Raw genomic sequence first — 11,906 nt, forward strand, 5'->3', positions numbered from 1 at the left:
GTGCCTGTCAGCTGGCTCTGAGCTCTCCAGCCAAGCATGAGGTGTCACTGTGGCACCTGAGGCCATGAGCTTTTTAAGAATAAACTTCTTGGCTTTTGGATCTAATACATCTCTGCTTCAAATCACTGGGAAACCACAGTCCAGCACCAAGGGAATCTTGGCAGCTGGAGCTTGCCCAAGCTCAGCATTTTCTCTGAGGTGTCAGGTGGAGTGTTGCTGTTCTAGCTCATCTTGAGGGGTGGAAGGAGAACTCCAACAGCCTTGGGTGAAGCTTGCAGGTGCCAGTTACACTGTGCTCTGCAGTGACCCTGTGCTGGGCACAGCCGTGGCGTGTGGCTGTGCCTCTCTGTGCTTGGGCAGCTCAGCCTCTGCCCTGGTCCTGAGCCACACACTCTCTTTGCAGGGACCATCACTGCCAGGACAGCCTGGCCAAGGGAAGAAGATTGGCCATCGAAGTGTGGATGCTTCTGGAGAAACCACCTACAAAAAGGTTTGGCTTGGGGAGAGGGGATGACAGCCATGTGGGGGTGACAGGCTGAGAGGAGAAGTTGGGGCCCAACCCTGAGGTTCTGTGCAGCTCCCCAGGACAGCACAGTCCTGCAGACAGCAAACCCGGGAACCCTAATCCATCTGGAGCAGCTGGATGGGCTTGGCTAGCAGTGTGTAGTGCCTGAGACAACCCCACAGGAGTCACAGACTTGGCTGTGTTGTATTACAGGGGATGTTACTGTGCCAATCTGCTGTGAAATACTCACTGACTGCTCTTCTCCTTCTGCCAGACCACCTCATCCACCCTGAAAGGAGCCATCCAGCTGGGCATCGGATATACTGTGGGCAACCTGAGCTCCAAGCCAGAGAGGGATGTCCTCATGCAAGACTTCTATGTGGTGGAGAGCATTTTCTTCCCAAGGTAAAGAAGACAGGGGAAAGAATGAGTTCTTTCTTTGCCTCTCCCTGACTGTCAAGAGAGCTTCCATCTGTCTTTAGACCAGAGCTGGATGCTCTGAGTGCTCTAGATCTGCACCATGCCATCAAGACACAGTAGTGGGAAGTGTTGGAGCCTGCAGTGCCATGGCTTGTGGGGAAGCACAGTGTGAGATGCAGTACTGTGTGTTCAGCTTCTAACCCTTCCTACGTGCTCCTCTTCCTACCTGTCCACCTAGCACTCCTTCCATGAAATCACACCACGTTGGAGCTGCAGCAGCCTCCTTCTGGGAGCTCTTTAGCTGTGAATAAACAGAGCTCACAAGAGCTATGTTCCCTGTGCAAATATATTCTGCTTGACAAGTGGTTGTTCCCTCACCCTCTGGGAATTTGGGCAGCTCATTGAACCCTGTTTCCCTCTTGTCTTGCAGCAGGGGAAAGGGGGTAAGGAAGGTGGTGAGTAGTGTTGCCCAGTTCACCTGAGACACACAGTCAGCTTGGGAGGACTGTGTACAGGCATCTAGCAGTAGGACAAGAGGGCACAGACTCAAGCTCTGCCAGGGGAGGGTTAGGTTGGATATTAGGAGGAGCTTTTTTTAGGGAGAGAGAGATCAGACATTGGAATGTGCTGCCCAGGGAGGTGGTGGATTCACCATCCCTGGAGGTTTTCAAGCTGAGACTGGATGTGGCACTCAGTGCCATGGTCTGGGAACGACGGTAGGGTTGGACTCGATGATCTTGGAGGTCTCTTCCAACCTGGTTGATTCTAAGATTCTGTGATTCTGTGTGGTGGGTGGTGGCACCTGCTCACGTCTGTGTGTTCTGTGCAGCGAGGGCAGCAACCTCACCCCAGCACACCACTACGCTGACTTCAGGTTCAAGACCTACGCGCCAGTGGCATTCCGATACTTCCGAGAGCTCTTCGGGATTCGTCCGGATGACTATTTGGTAGGGATGTTTTGGGATTTCTCTGTCTTTTCTCCTTTATTTACCTTCCCTGTGAGGTGCTGAGGCTCTGGCACAGGGTGCCCAGAGCAGCTCTGGCTGCTCCATCCCTGGGAGTGTTCCAGGCCAGGTTGGATGGGGCTTGGAGCAGCCTGGGCTGGTGGGAGGTGTCCCTGCCCAGGGCAGGGGTGGGATGGGATGAGCTTTAAGGTCCCTTCCCACCCAGAGCCTTCTGAGACTCCAAGTCTGGGTTTTCTGAGCAGCAGCTGTCAGGCTGCAGTGACCTGCAGACAGTGTGAGCTGTGTGAGCTGTGCCATGGCCTTCCCTCTCTGGCCCTGGTAGTAACAATAACTCGCTGTGTTTACAAGCCAAAGGAGTTGTGTTCTGCTGGGTGCGACCCTGTAATGTCCCCTGGGGCTCTGAGGACAAAGATGGGAATTTTTCCCTGTGTACTCACTCCAGAGTTATGTGAGTGTAGTTATTTTAATCATCTTACAAAGACAGAATCAAACACAGCTTGTTCTTGTGCTCCCAAAGCTCCTCAGAGCTGGAAAGGCTGGTTTGCAAATACCTTGAAGTACAAGCTGTTGGGGCTTGAAGTGCTCTGGGCTTGGATTTGGGCTCTTGCCTGCATGTGATGTCCTGATGAACTGGAAGAGGAAACACATCCATGAGGGCATGGAACAGCCCTTTTGGTCTGACTGCACCTGTAGACAGGGGTGATTGTAGCTGAAAACCTGCCAGGGAAGCAACCTGTGCCAGGGAAACAACCTGTGCCAGGGAAACAACCTGTGCCAGGGAAAAAACCTGTGCTGGGGTTCTGGTCTGATAAGACTCAGGAGTGTTTGATCGATTCCCCCAATGTGAATTAAGACACAAACAAGGTTAAGACACTGTTAGAGAGTGAGACTTTATTAGTGGTTACTCAAGGGGGAAAGAGAAAGGGTGATAGGAAAGTTAGAAACAGAAAATGGAGGAAGCAAGCAAGATTTGGGATGGGGCAGCAGAGATAGTCACCACCACAGAATTCAGTAACATTCCAATGATCCATGATCATCTTTTCTCCAGTGGTAGGTATCTGCCATACTCTGGACTCTGGTCCTTTTAATAGGGCTCTGTTGGGGCACTGGTTGGTCAGTTCCCCTGGAGTGGAGCAATTCCCAGCCTGGGGATCTCTGGCAGTGATGTCAGTGGTGGGCAGCTGGAAGATGTGGGTGGTGGACAGTGGTGATCTGGATCAGCCAGAGGCTGTGAGTGCTGGACGATGGTGCTCAGTTCTCTCGGCAGCTGGAGACACCCTGTGGCTCGACAAGCCTTGAGGCCCAGGGTTGCTGTTTTCAGTGCCCTACACCAAGGCTTCGAAGCCAGGCACTGTGGGGACAAACATTCCTTCAAGGTGCCTTCCAGCCAGCACAGGCTGTGAGGGTGGAGTGATGCCCAGCTGTGCCAAGGCAGTGCTGGCTGCTGGGCGACTGGTTCAGCACATGGTCCAGGCAAGGAACCTGCCTCAGTAGCAAAGGTCGTGGCTCTTGATTTGTTGTTCCTGCTTCCCCTGATTGCCTCTTGCCTGCCACAGCAGCACATGCCTTTAATTATGCGTGAGATGATTAACTCTGATCGAGTCCTGGATCCTTAATCTGCTCCGGGCTGAGAGCTGTTTACAGTATGTAATGATGAGCATTAATTTATGCTCTGACACCTCCTTCCACCCCCCATATCTCTCTCTCCTTACTGTCCCGGGGCAGCTCTGGTGCTGCCCTGAGCCCAGCTGACCCCCAGTGGGACCTGTGTGGTCACTGAGCTGCAAAGTGCAGCTCTTTGCCTGCTGCTGGCTGGAAATGTGCTCCCAGCTCAGCTCCTGCTGCACAACCCTTGGCTGTGCTCACAGAGCTGATCTCTCTTGCTTGCACACCCAGGCTGGGACTCTGCTCCCTGCAGCACCGAGTGGGTGAGATGTGGCTGGGAAATGCTCTGCAGCAGAGGAGCACAAGGCCAGGGGAGGTTGATGAGAACAGGCAGTGCCTCGTGCTGCCTCAGCTCCCTGAGCAGGTGGTTGTGTCTCCAAGGTGCTCCGTGTCCGTCGGGCACACGGTGATGTGCTGGGAGGGCTCGGCGTGCTCCGTGCGACGCAGGCACGGTGGGAGCAGATAAGATGTCACTCTGGAGGCTGCATGGCCCTGACAGCAGATATTAGTTGGATTCTGAGCAGTTGGGATGCTCTGGACTGTAATCATGGTCTCTGATTGTGCGTTGGCCATTGGCTGCTCAGACCTAAGCTATAATGAAAAGAGTTCTCATGTGAGCTCTGCTACCCTTAACCTCCCAGGGGGACAAGATGCTGGGGAAGGGCTTGGGGGTGAAGAACCTGCAATAAGTGAGGGCTCAACACCATTTTTTTTGTCTTTTCCTCCCCAGTATTCCTTATGTAATGAGCCCCTGATCGAGCTGTCCAACCCTGGGGCCAGTGGCTCCCTCTTCTACGTCACCAGCGACGATGAGTTCATCATAAAAACTGTGATGCACAAGGAAGCTGAATTCCTCCAGAAACTCCTTCCTGGCTACTACATGGTGTGTATCACCCAGCACCTCAGTCCAGCTCAGTTCTGTCCAGGGCACATCCTGCACTTGGGCTGTGCCTGTGCCAGGGCCAGTGCTGACAGCAGGTCATCAAACCAGGCCCAGCAGGACAAATCCTGCTGAGGATCTGCAAACACTGTGTAAATGTGAGGCAGATATTTGTGCCATAGCTTAGAGGCATGTTGTGGCCTCCAAATGGCTGTCCAGATGTGTCTCTGAGTGTCCTTTTCCCAGCACTGGTTCATTCCTCTTTGCTTGGCACTGTGCATCTGCCTCAGCCTGGTCTGGGGAATGGCTGCAGATTGCAATCATGGAATCAGAGCTGGTAAGGCTGGAAAAGACCTCCAAGGTCCAGTCCAACTGTCAACCAGCACCAACACCATGTTCACCATGAAAACATGTCTTCAAGTGCCACATCCACAAGGTGTTTGAACACCCCCAGGGATGGTGACTCCACCACTGCCCTGGGCAGCTGAGCCAGGGCTGGACAACCATGTGCTTTCTTGGAAAGCTTTACCTGTGGCCTCACATGAGGATTAAATCAGGTCTTGGGGTTTGACTGGGAATGGAGTTGCACAGTCAGTTCTGGCCAGCAGGGAGTGAATAAGCTGCACTCACCTGTCTGAGGCAGAGTCTGTGCTGCCTGTTGTGGCCTGGCACTGCCTGTGGTTCCTGGGACACCATGTGTGCCAAGGAGGCAGGAGAGGGAGCAAAGTGGGGTCATCCCGAGTTCTTTGAGACTGTTTGCATTCAGTTTGCCTCCTGAGGGCTCAGTGCTGTGCCCAGGTGGGTGAGAGGACAGGGGAGTGAGTGGTAACACAGTCACATTTCTGTCTGTCAGGGCTGTGGGGTCTGTCCTTCCTCCCTGCAGAGATGTTCTGTTTCCTCCCCAAGCTGAGCAAGCAAATCCTGCCTGTCCTGTCACTCCTCACAGGGCACTGCCTGGAGACAGAGCCGGTGGCAGGGTGGGATGTTGGTGCTCCCTGCCTGGCTGCTGTGTCCAGCAGCTCTGCAAAGGGAGGAGAACATTTCTGTTGTTTTGTTCCAAAACCAGCTCTGTCCCTGGTTTATTCTGGGCTGGAGAACAGCTCTTGAATCTGACACTTGTGAGGAGATGAAGAGAGATGTTATTTTTAAACTTGAAGTTCCCACTTATTGTGTTTATTTCTCTCCCAGTTTTGGTTTCCCTTTTTTAGCTGCTGTTCGTGGGGAAAGCAGGGAATTTCCGGGCTTGGTGGTTTGCCCAGAGAGTGTTGAGCATCTCAGTCCCTGTATTTTTAGGTTCTAAAGCCACTGCAGCACAAGAGTTTGTCCAATTTGTACACTGAGCTCCTGTCAGGTTCAGAAACTCTCTAGATGAAGAGCCCCAAGTCTGACTGTTCCAAGAATGTGTGTGGTGAGCACAGTGGGAATTTTCTGCCCCAAAATCACCTTTCTCCCTGCTTTTTTCCTCCTTGCTGCAGAACCTGAACCAGAACCCCCGGACACTGCTGCCAAAGTTCTATGGACTGTACTGTGTGCAGTCTGGGGGCAAAAACATCCGCGTGGTGGTGATGAACAACATCCTGCCCAGAGTGGTCAAAATGCACCTCAAGTTCGACCTCAAAGGCTCAACCTACAAGCGCAGAGCATCCAAGAAGGAAAAGGAGAAGTCCAGCCCCACCTACAAAGACCTGGATTTCATCCAGGACATGCCTGAGGGCCTCATGTTGGATGCAGACACCTTCAGCGCTTTAGTGAAGACGTTGCAGCGAGACTGCCTGGTGAGGAGGGACAGCTCAGGGAGGATGAGGAACATGTTAGGCAGAAGTTTTCCCTGTGGGTGAGACACTGGCACAGGGTGCCCAGGGAGGCTGTGGCTGCCCCAACCCTGGCAGTGTTCATTCCAGGCTGGGATGAGCCTTGAGCAACTGCTCTGGTGGGAGGTGTCCCTGCTCAGGGCAGGGGTTGGGGCTGGAGGATCTCTAAGGTCCATTCCAGCCCATAAAATTCTATGATTGGTCCAGAAACTTCCAGGCTGTGGTGAAGGGGTTGGAGGGAACGTGCTGTTCCATGCTTTGGGATCTATGCTGTTTGAGCCTCTGGCTTGATACTTTGTCTTTGTTCTTGTCCTAACCTGTAGGTCTTGGAAAGTTTTAAAATCATGGACTACAGCCTCCTGCTTGGGGTTCACAACATCGACCAGCAGGAGCGAGAGCAGCTGTCTGAGGGTGCCCACAGCACGTCGGACGAGAAGAGACCAGTGGGGCAGAAGGCTCTGTACTCCACAGCCATGGAGTCCATCCAGGGAGGAGCTGCCCGCGGAGAGTCCATCGACACCGACGACACGTGGGTCAACCCTCGGCTGCCTCGTGCCCTCGTGAGGGGCAGAGGTGGAGCAGGAACCCCCAGTGATGCCCACAGGAGCTGCCTGAGGGAGCAGCTCTCCTGGGGTCCTGGCAGCACTGCCAGTGTGGGGGCAAAGGGGGAGCTGGGATGGGAATAGTCCTGGAAGGCTCTGGCCTCGCAGCAGTCTCCCTTAGGCCAGGCTGGAGGTTGTGTAACACAGAATCAGTCAGGTTGGAAGGGACCACAGAAGTCATCTGGTCCCACCTCAAGCAGGGTCACCATAGAGCACATAGCTCAGGGCTGTGTCCAGATGCTTCTGGAATATCTCCAGTGAGGAGAACCCACAACCTCTCTGGGCAATCTGTTCAGTGCTCAGTGACTGCACAGGAAAGAAGTTCTTCCTTGTGTTCAGGTGGAACTTCCTGTACATCAGTTCTTGCTGTTCCCTCTCGTTTTATTGGTTCCCATCACTGAGCAGAGTTTGACTCCATCATCTTGGCACTTCCCGTTCATGGACTTGAACACATTAACGAGGTCCCCTAAACATCCACCCATGCTCTAGCTCAGCACCCAAACCTTTGGCAGGGTGATACTAGTGTGGATAAAACTGGAATTACCTTCATCCCTCAGGGTTTGGTACCCCAGTGGAAACAGGAGCTCAGATGAGGGTCCCCAGAACAAAGCAGCCAGGGAAGAGCACTGTGGTGCTCCCTGGCCCTGGCAGAACTGTGCCACACCACAGGACCTGTCTGATAGTGGTGTGTGGCCATGCAGGCAGTGACCGTGGGACACGTGGGCTCAGGGTGAGTCAGGCAGTGACTCCCCTGGTCATGCCCAGAGTGACCCCACAGGGGTTGGGTTGTGTCTGACACCACCAGGGCCCTGTTTGGGGCCGCTGTCACCCTTCCCTAGGGCTTGGGTGTTCCAGGGGCTCTGGCTGAGGCTCTCCCTGCTGAGGTTGTGCTTTTCCCACAGGATGGGAGGGATCCCAGCAGTGAATGGCAAGGGAGAGCGTCTGCTGCTGCACGTGGGGATCATAGACATCCTGCAGTCATACAGGTTTGTGACCTGCCAGTCGTCTGACTGTCTGGCTGTTTACATCTCTTTTAGCACCAAATGAAAGCAGGGAGATTCTCCTCTCCTGGGTGTGTGGGGACGAGCAGGCAGGCTGCCCAGAGCTGGCCATGGGTTTTCATCCTGTCCTTGGACACAGCCATTTTTCCAGGACAGAGCTGCTCGTGGAGAAGTTTCCTTCCAGCATAGAAAGCATATCCCCAGGGGTGGCAGGGGATTGTCTGCCCCTCCACCAGCCCAGCCCCTCCTTCCCTGTGGTGTTCCCAGGCTGTCCTGACCTGACTGGAGATGCTGGAGGAAAGCTCAGTCCTCGTGGCTGAGGAATCGCTGTGACAGCAGCTCAGGGATCTTCTCTGTTGGGGTGTAAAAGATGGCTTAGAAACAGAGTACCTGCCTGACTCTCTCTCTCTCTCTCTTTCTGCCCCCTCCTCCCCTGGAATCAGGTTCATCAAGAAGCTGGAACACACCTGGAAGGCCCTTGTCCATGATGGGGTGAGTGTGTGTACAGAGAGGAGCTGTCCAGGCCTGGACAGGGTCACCTGGTGCCAATTCCCTCCTGCTCATAGTGCTGCCCTGGCATGGCTGAAGCTGATGGAAGGAACACTTGGTGCTTCTCGTGCCTGCACAGAGGGTGGTGCCTCTTGTGCCCAGTCAGGTTTTCTTGCTCACTCCACCTCCTCACATGCTGGGCTGTCGTGCTCCCTCCTCTGCTTCCCGTGACACCACACAGGGGTGTGTGTTCCTGGGGGTGTCACGGAGCTCTGAACTGTTCTATTGGGCTGTTTCCACTTCACCCAGCTCTGCCAATACATCCTTTTCCCTGTTTCCCTGCTGGCTTCAATCCTGCAGCAGCCAGGTGTGTGTTTCTGCAAGAACAACCTTGGATGTGGACACTGTCAGCATTGCATCTCCCTTCCCTAAATAATGTGACACTGTGGAGATGCCAATCATGGGAGCACAAAAGCAGAGCTTCAGTTGTACTATTTTAAGCAAAAATATTTGGATTTTATGGGGACCTTTGGCTGAATTTGGGTGTCTATGACCCCTGCAAGGTATTCAGGTGTCTGTGTCCTGTGCCAGGTATCCAGATGTGCCTGTGTCCCATATGAGGTGTCTAGGTGTGCTTGGAATTGCATCCAGTAAAGCCAGAAGAAATTTCATGTATGCAATCAGGCAAATATATTTTCAAAATCCAGAAAGTCCACAAAGGAATGAACTCACCAAAATCCATTAGAAAATCACAGCAAGAATATAATCAAATGCAATCAGAGGCTTCAGGTTTATTTATAGCATTAATCAGAGCATTTCAGTTAAGCCTTTCCATTTTAAGGCCCTGTCAGTGCTGAGTGTTGGAATAAACCAGACCGTGCTGGTGTTAGAGAGATTCTGCCTCGAGGGATGATTTTCACATGAAACAATCACTTCTTGCTGTTGCAGGACACGGTGTCAGTGCACAGACCCAGCTTTTATGCAGAGAGATTCTTCAAATTCATGACCAACACAGTGTTCCGAAAGAATTCCTGTGAGTATCAAGTCCAGGAGCTGCTGTGCTGTGAGCTCTTACCTCAGTCCTACTCTGCAGCCTCTGGGCTGGAGCCTGAGAGGTTTTTCCACTGTGATACAGCTGGGAGAGCTGGGGGTGCTCAGCCTGGAGAAGAGAAGCTCTGGGGAGACCTCAGAGCTCCTTCCAGTGCCTGAAGGGGCTTAGAAAAAGGAAGGAGATATATTTTTTTATACAGGCAGATAGTGACAGGCAAGAAGCAGTGGTTTTAAACTGCCAGAGGGCAGGGATAGGTGGGATATTGGGAAGGAATTCTTCCCTGTCAGGGTGCTGAGGGGCTGGAATAGATTTCCCAGAGCAGCTGTGGCTGCTCCATCTCTGGAAGTGTTCCAGGCCAGGTTGGATGGGGTTTGGAGCATCCTGGGCTGGTGGAAGGTGTCCCTGCCCATGGCAGGAGTGGGACAAAATGGGCTTTGAAGTCCCTCCCAACCCAAACCATTCTGGGGTTCTGTGGCACAGATCCCAGCTGGGAACTGCAGAGCCCTCAGATTGTCTCCTGGTCTGCTCAGGCTCCCACCCTGGAGCTCTGCCAGTGCCTGACTTGGCTCAGCCTGCAGAGCACACGTGTGTGAGGGCAGAGACTCTCCCCGTGCAGGCAAAGCTGCCTGTGGTGTGACAGGAGCTGTTGGTGGTAGCTTCATTTTCTCCTTCCCCTGTGCCCAGCTCTGAAGTCCTCCCCCTCGAAGAAAGGGCGCAGTGCCTTGCTGGCTGTGAAGACGGTTGGTCCCACCGCGGCGTTCTCGGCCAGCCAACTCCCCTCGGAGAAGGATGACACCCAGTATGACCTCCGGGCAGCCAGGAGTTAACCCACTACAGTCCCTCTGGGGGTGCTGGCTCTGTGGGTACCCTCTCTTTCCTAGCAGTTCCTTAGGATCCTCCCTGTTCTCATCAAGTTCCCCACTGTGCACCGACCGCAGACCTTCCCTCATGGATAGCTCTTCATTGCATGTCTTGCTGTGCTTTGCAGGTGCTAAACCTAACCAGGACAGGGGAGAAGGTAAGAGTATATTGTCTTGTCACAGCACAGAGGTATTTGATACCTCTGCATCAAAGAAGACTGAATCCCTTCTTTGCAGCGCTGTGTGCTCCTGCAGTAGAAACGCTCACTTGCAGCAAGGCAGTTGCTGCCCAAGTGGCACCAGCACCAGAGCCCAAAAGCCATCAGAAAGTTTTGTTTTCCACCCTTAATATAAAACCGAGTTGGGGAAGATGACTGGGAACTGCAGGACTCAGTGACAGGGAGTTAAAAGGGGCAAGATCTTGCTGTTGAAGGGAGGAATGGCCTAGTTCTGTGCTGCCTTTCCATTGCTTCCATCTTGCTGTGTTCACAGCTGAGTGCTGGAGGACAGGATCCCTGAGAGGTGTTAGATTGCTCCCTGTGCCAAGCACTGAGCACTCAATACATCTCTTAATTCTCTTGGGTGTTTATCTCTGGTGAGCCAAGCCTTTAATCTGCTTTGGGCACCAGTGAGATGTCTTCTCTGGCATTGTTTGCTGCCTCTTGTGCTGGACGTGGTGCTCTCTCCAGAGGATGCTTTGGGAGAGACTATTCACGGGCACAGATACCTCCCTGTGTGTGTGTGAGTGCCCAGGCCCAGTGTGGGTGTGCAGGCTGGTGGTGGAACAGCCTCAGACAGAGCTGGTGTAGGTGAGCTACTCATCTCCTCTCCTGCCTCTCTCCTGCCCCTCTGTGGGCCTGCAGGCAGGCCAGACCTGCTCCCGTGCACTCCTCCTTCCTTTGAAGAAGCTACCACAGCCTCCATAGCCACAACTCTGTCGTCAACATCTCTGTCTGTCCCCGAGCGATCACCTTCGGAGACCTCTGAGCAGCCCAGGTACAGGTGAGGACACATCCCCTGCTCCCACCTGCCATTCCCCTCCTGCTGCACGTCCCTGTGCTCTGCTGTGCTCGTGGCCAGCGTGAATGAAATCTCCTGGGAGCATCAGGCACAGCTTGAAGGGATTCATTATTGCAGGCAGAAGTGTCAGCTGTTAAGTAGAACATCTCCCTCACTGGGTGGGGACTGAGACCTGGGGACTGGGTAGGATTTCTGGCTTAAATTGCTCCTCAGACATCTCCTCTGGTTTGTTTCTGCAGGAGGCGCACGCAGTCCTCAGGGCAGGATGGCAGGTGAGGAAAGAGGCTCATTTCTTCTTGTTTCATCTTCTCTGTGCTATGCACCTCATGTTTTTCCCTCTGCAAAGGTCTCTTAGAGGGCTGAGTGGGAAATCACTGCCCTAGTCCTGCTTCCACACTGTGCTTGAGCCAGGCCAAGATGCCCTTGGCACCTGTGCACACTGCTGGCTCACACTGAGCTGTGCCACCAGCACTGCCAAGTCCTTTGGGACCAACACCTCTGTCCCCACTCCTCTCCCAGCCTGGAGCTGCATGGGCTGTGTGACACTAATAAATGTAAGTTCACATTTCCCATCGATAAGAACTGAAATACCATCCAACTTAAGTAGGACGGCCAGAACCTAACACTTTGGTAATTC

General features: G+C 53.5%; 1 protein-coding gene across 1 annotated transcript in view; it reads left to right on the forward strand.

Moving 5' to 3' along the window:
• PIP5K1C (phosphatidylinositol-4-phosphate 5-kinase, type I, gamma) overlaps nucleotides 1–11,541 on the forward strand; it is a gene marked incomplete at both ends in the record, with an annotated part of 13,633 nt that extends 2,092 nt beyond the window's left edge. The window contains 12 exon segments of the mRNA XM_009081027.1: nucleotides 404–490; nucleotides 780–910; nucleotides 1,755–1,872; nucleotides 4,286–4,438; nucleotides 5,911–6,210; nucleotides 6,570–6,775; nucleotides 7,751–7,834; nucleotides 8,293–8,341; nucleotides 9,287–9,371; nucleotides 10,074–10,248; nucleotides 11,117–11,251; nucleotides 11,509–11,541. Of these exon segments, the coding sequence (XP_009079275.1) occupies nucleotides 404–490; nucleotides 780–910; nucleotides 1,755–1,872; nucleotides 4,286–4,438; nucleotides 5,911–6,210; nucleotides 6,570–6,775; nucleotides 7,751–7,834; nucleotides 8,293–8,341; nucleotides 9,287–9,371; nucleotides 10,074–10,248; nucleotides 11,117–11,251; nucleotides 11,509–11,541 (1,556 nt within the window).
• Nucleotides 11,542–11,906: the final 365 nt, after the last annotated feature.

The sequence above is a fragment of the Acanthisitta chloris genome, unplaced genomic scaffold (genome assembly GCF_000695815.1).
Source record: "Acanthisitta chloris isolate BGI_N310 unplaced genomic scaffold, ASM69581v1 scaffold2908, whole genome shotgun sequence".
NCBI lineage: Eukaryota > Metazoa > Chordata > Aves > Passeriformes > Acanthisittidae > Acanthisitta > Acanthisitta chloris.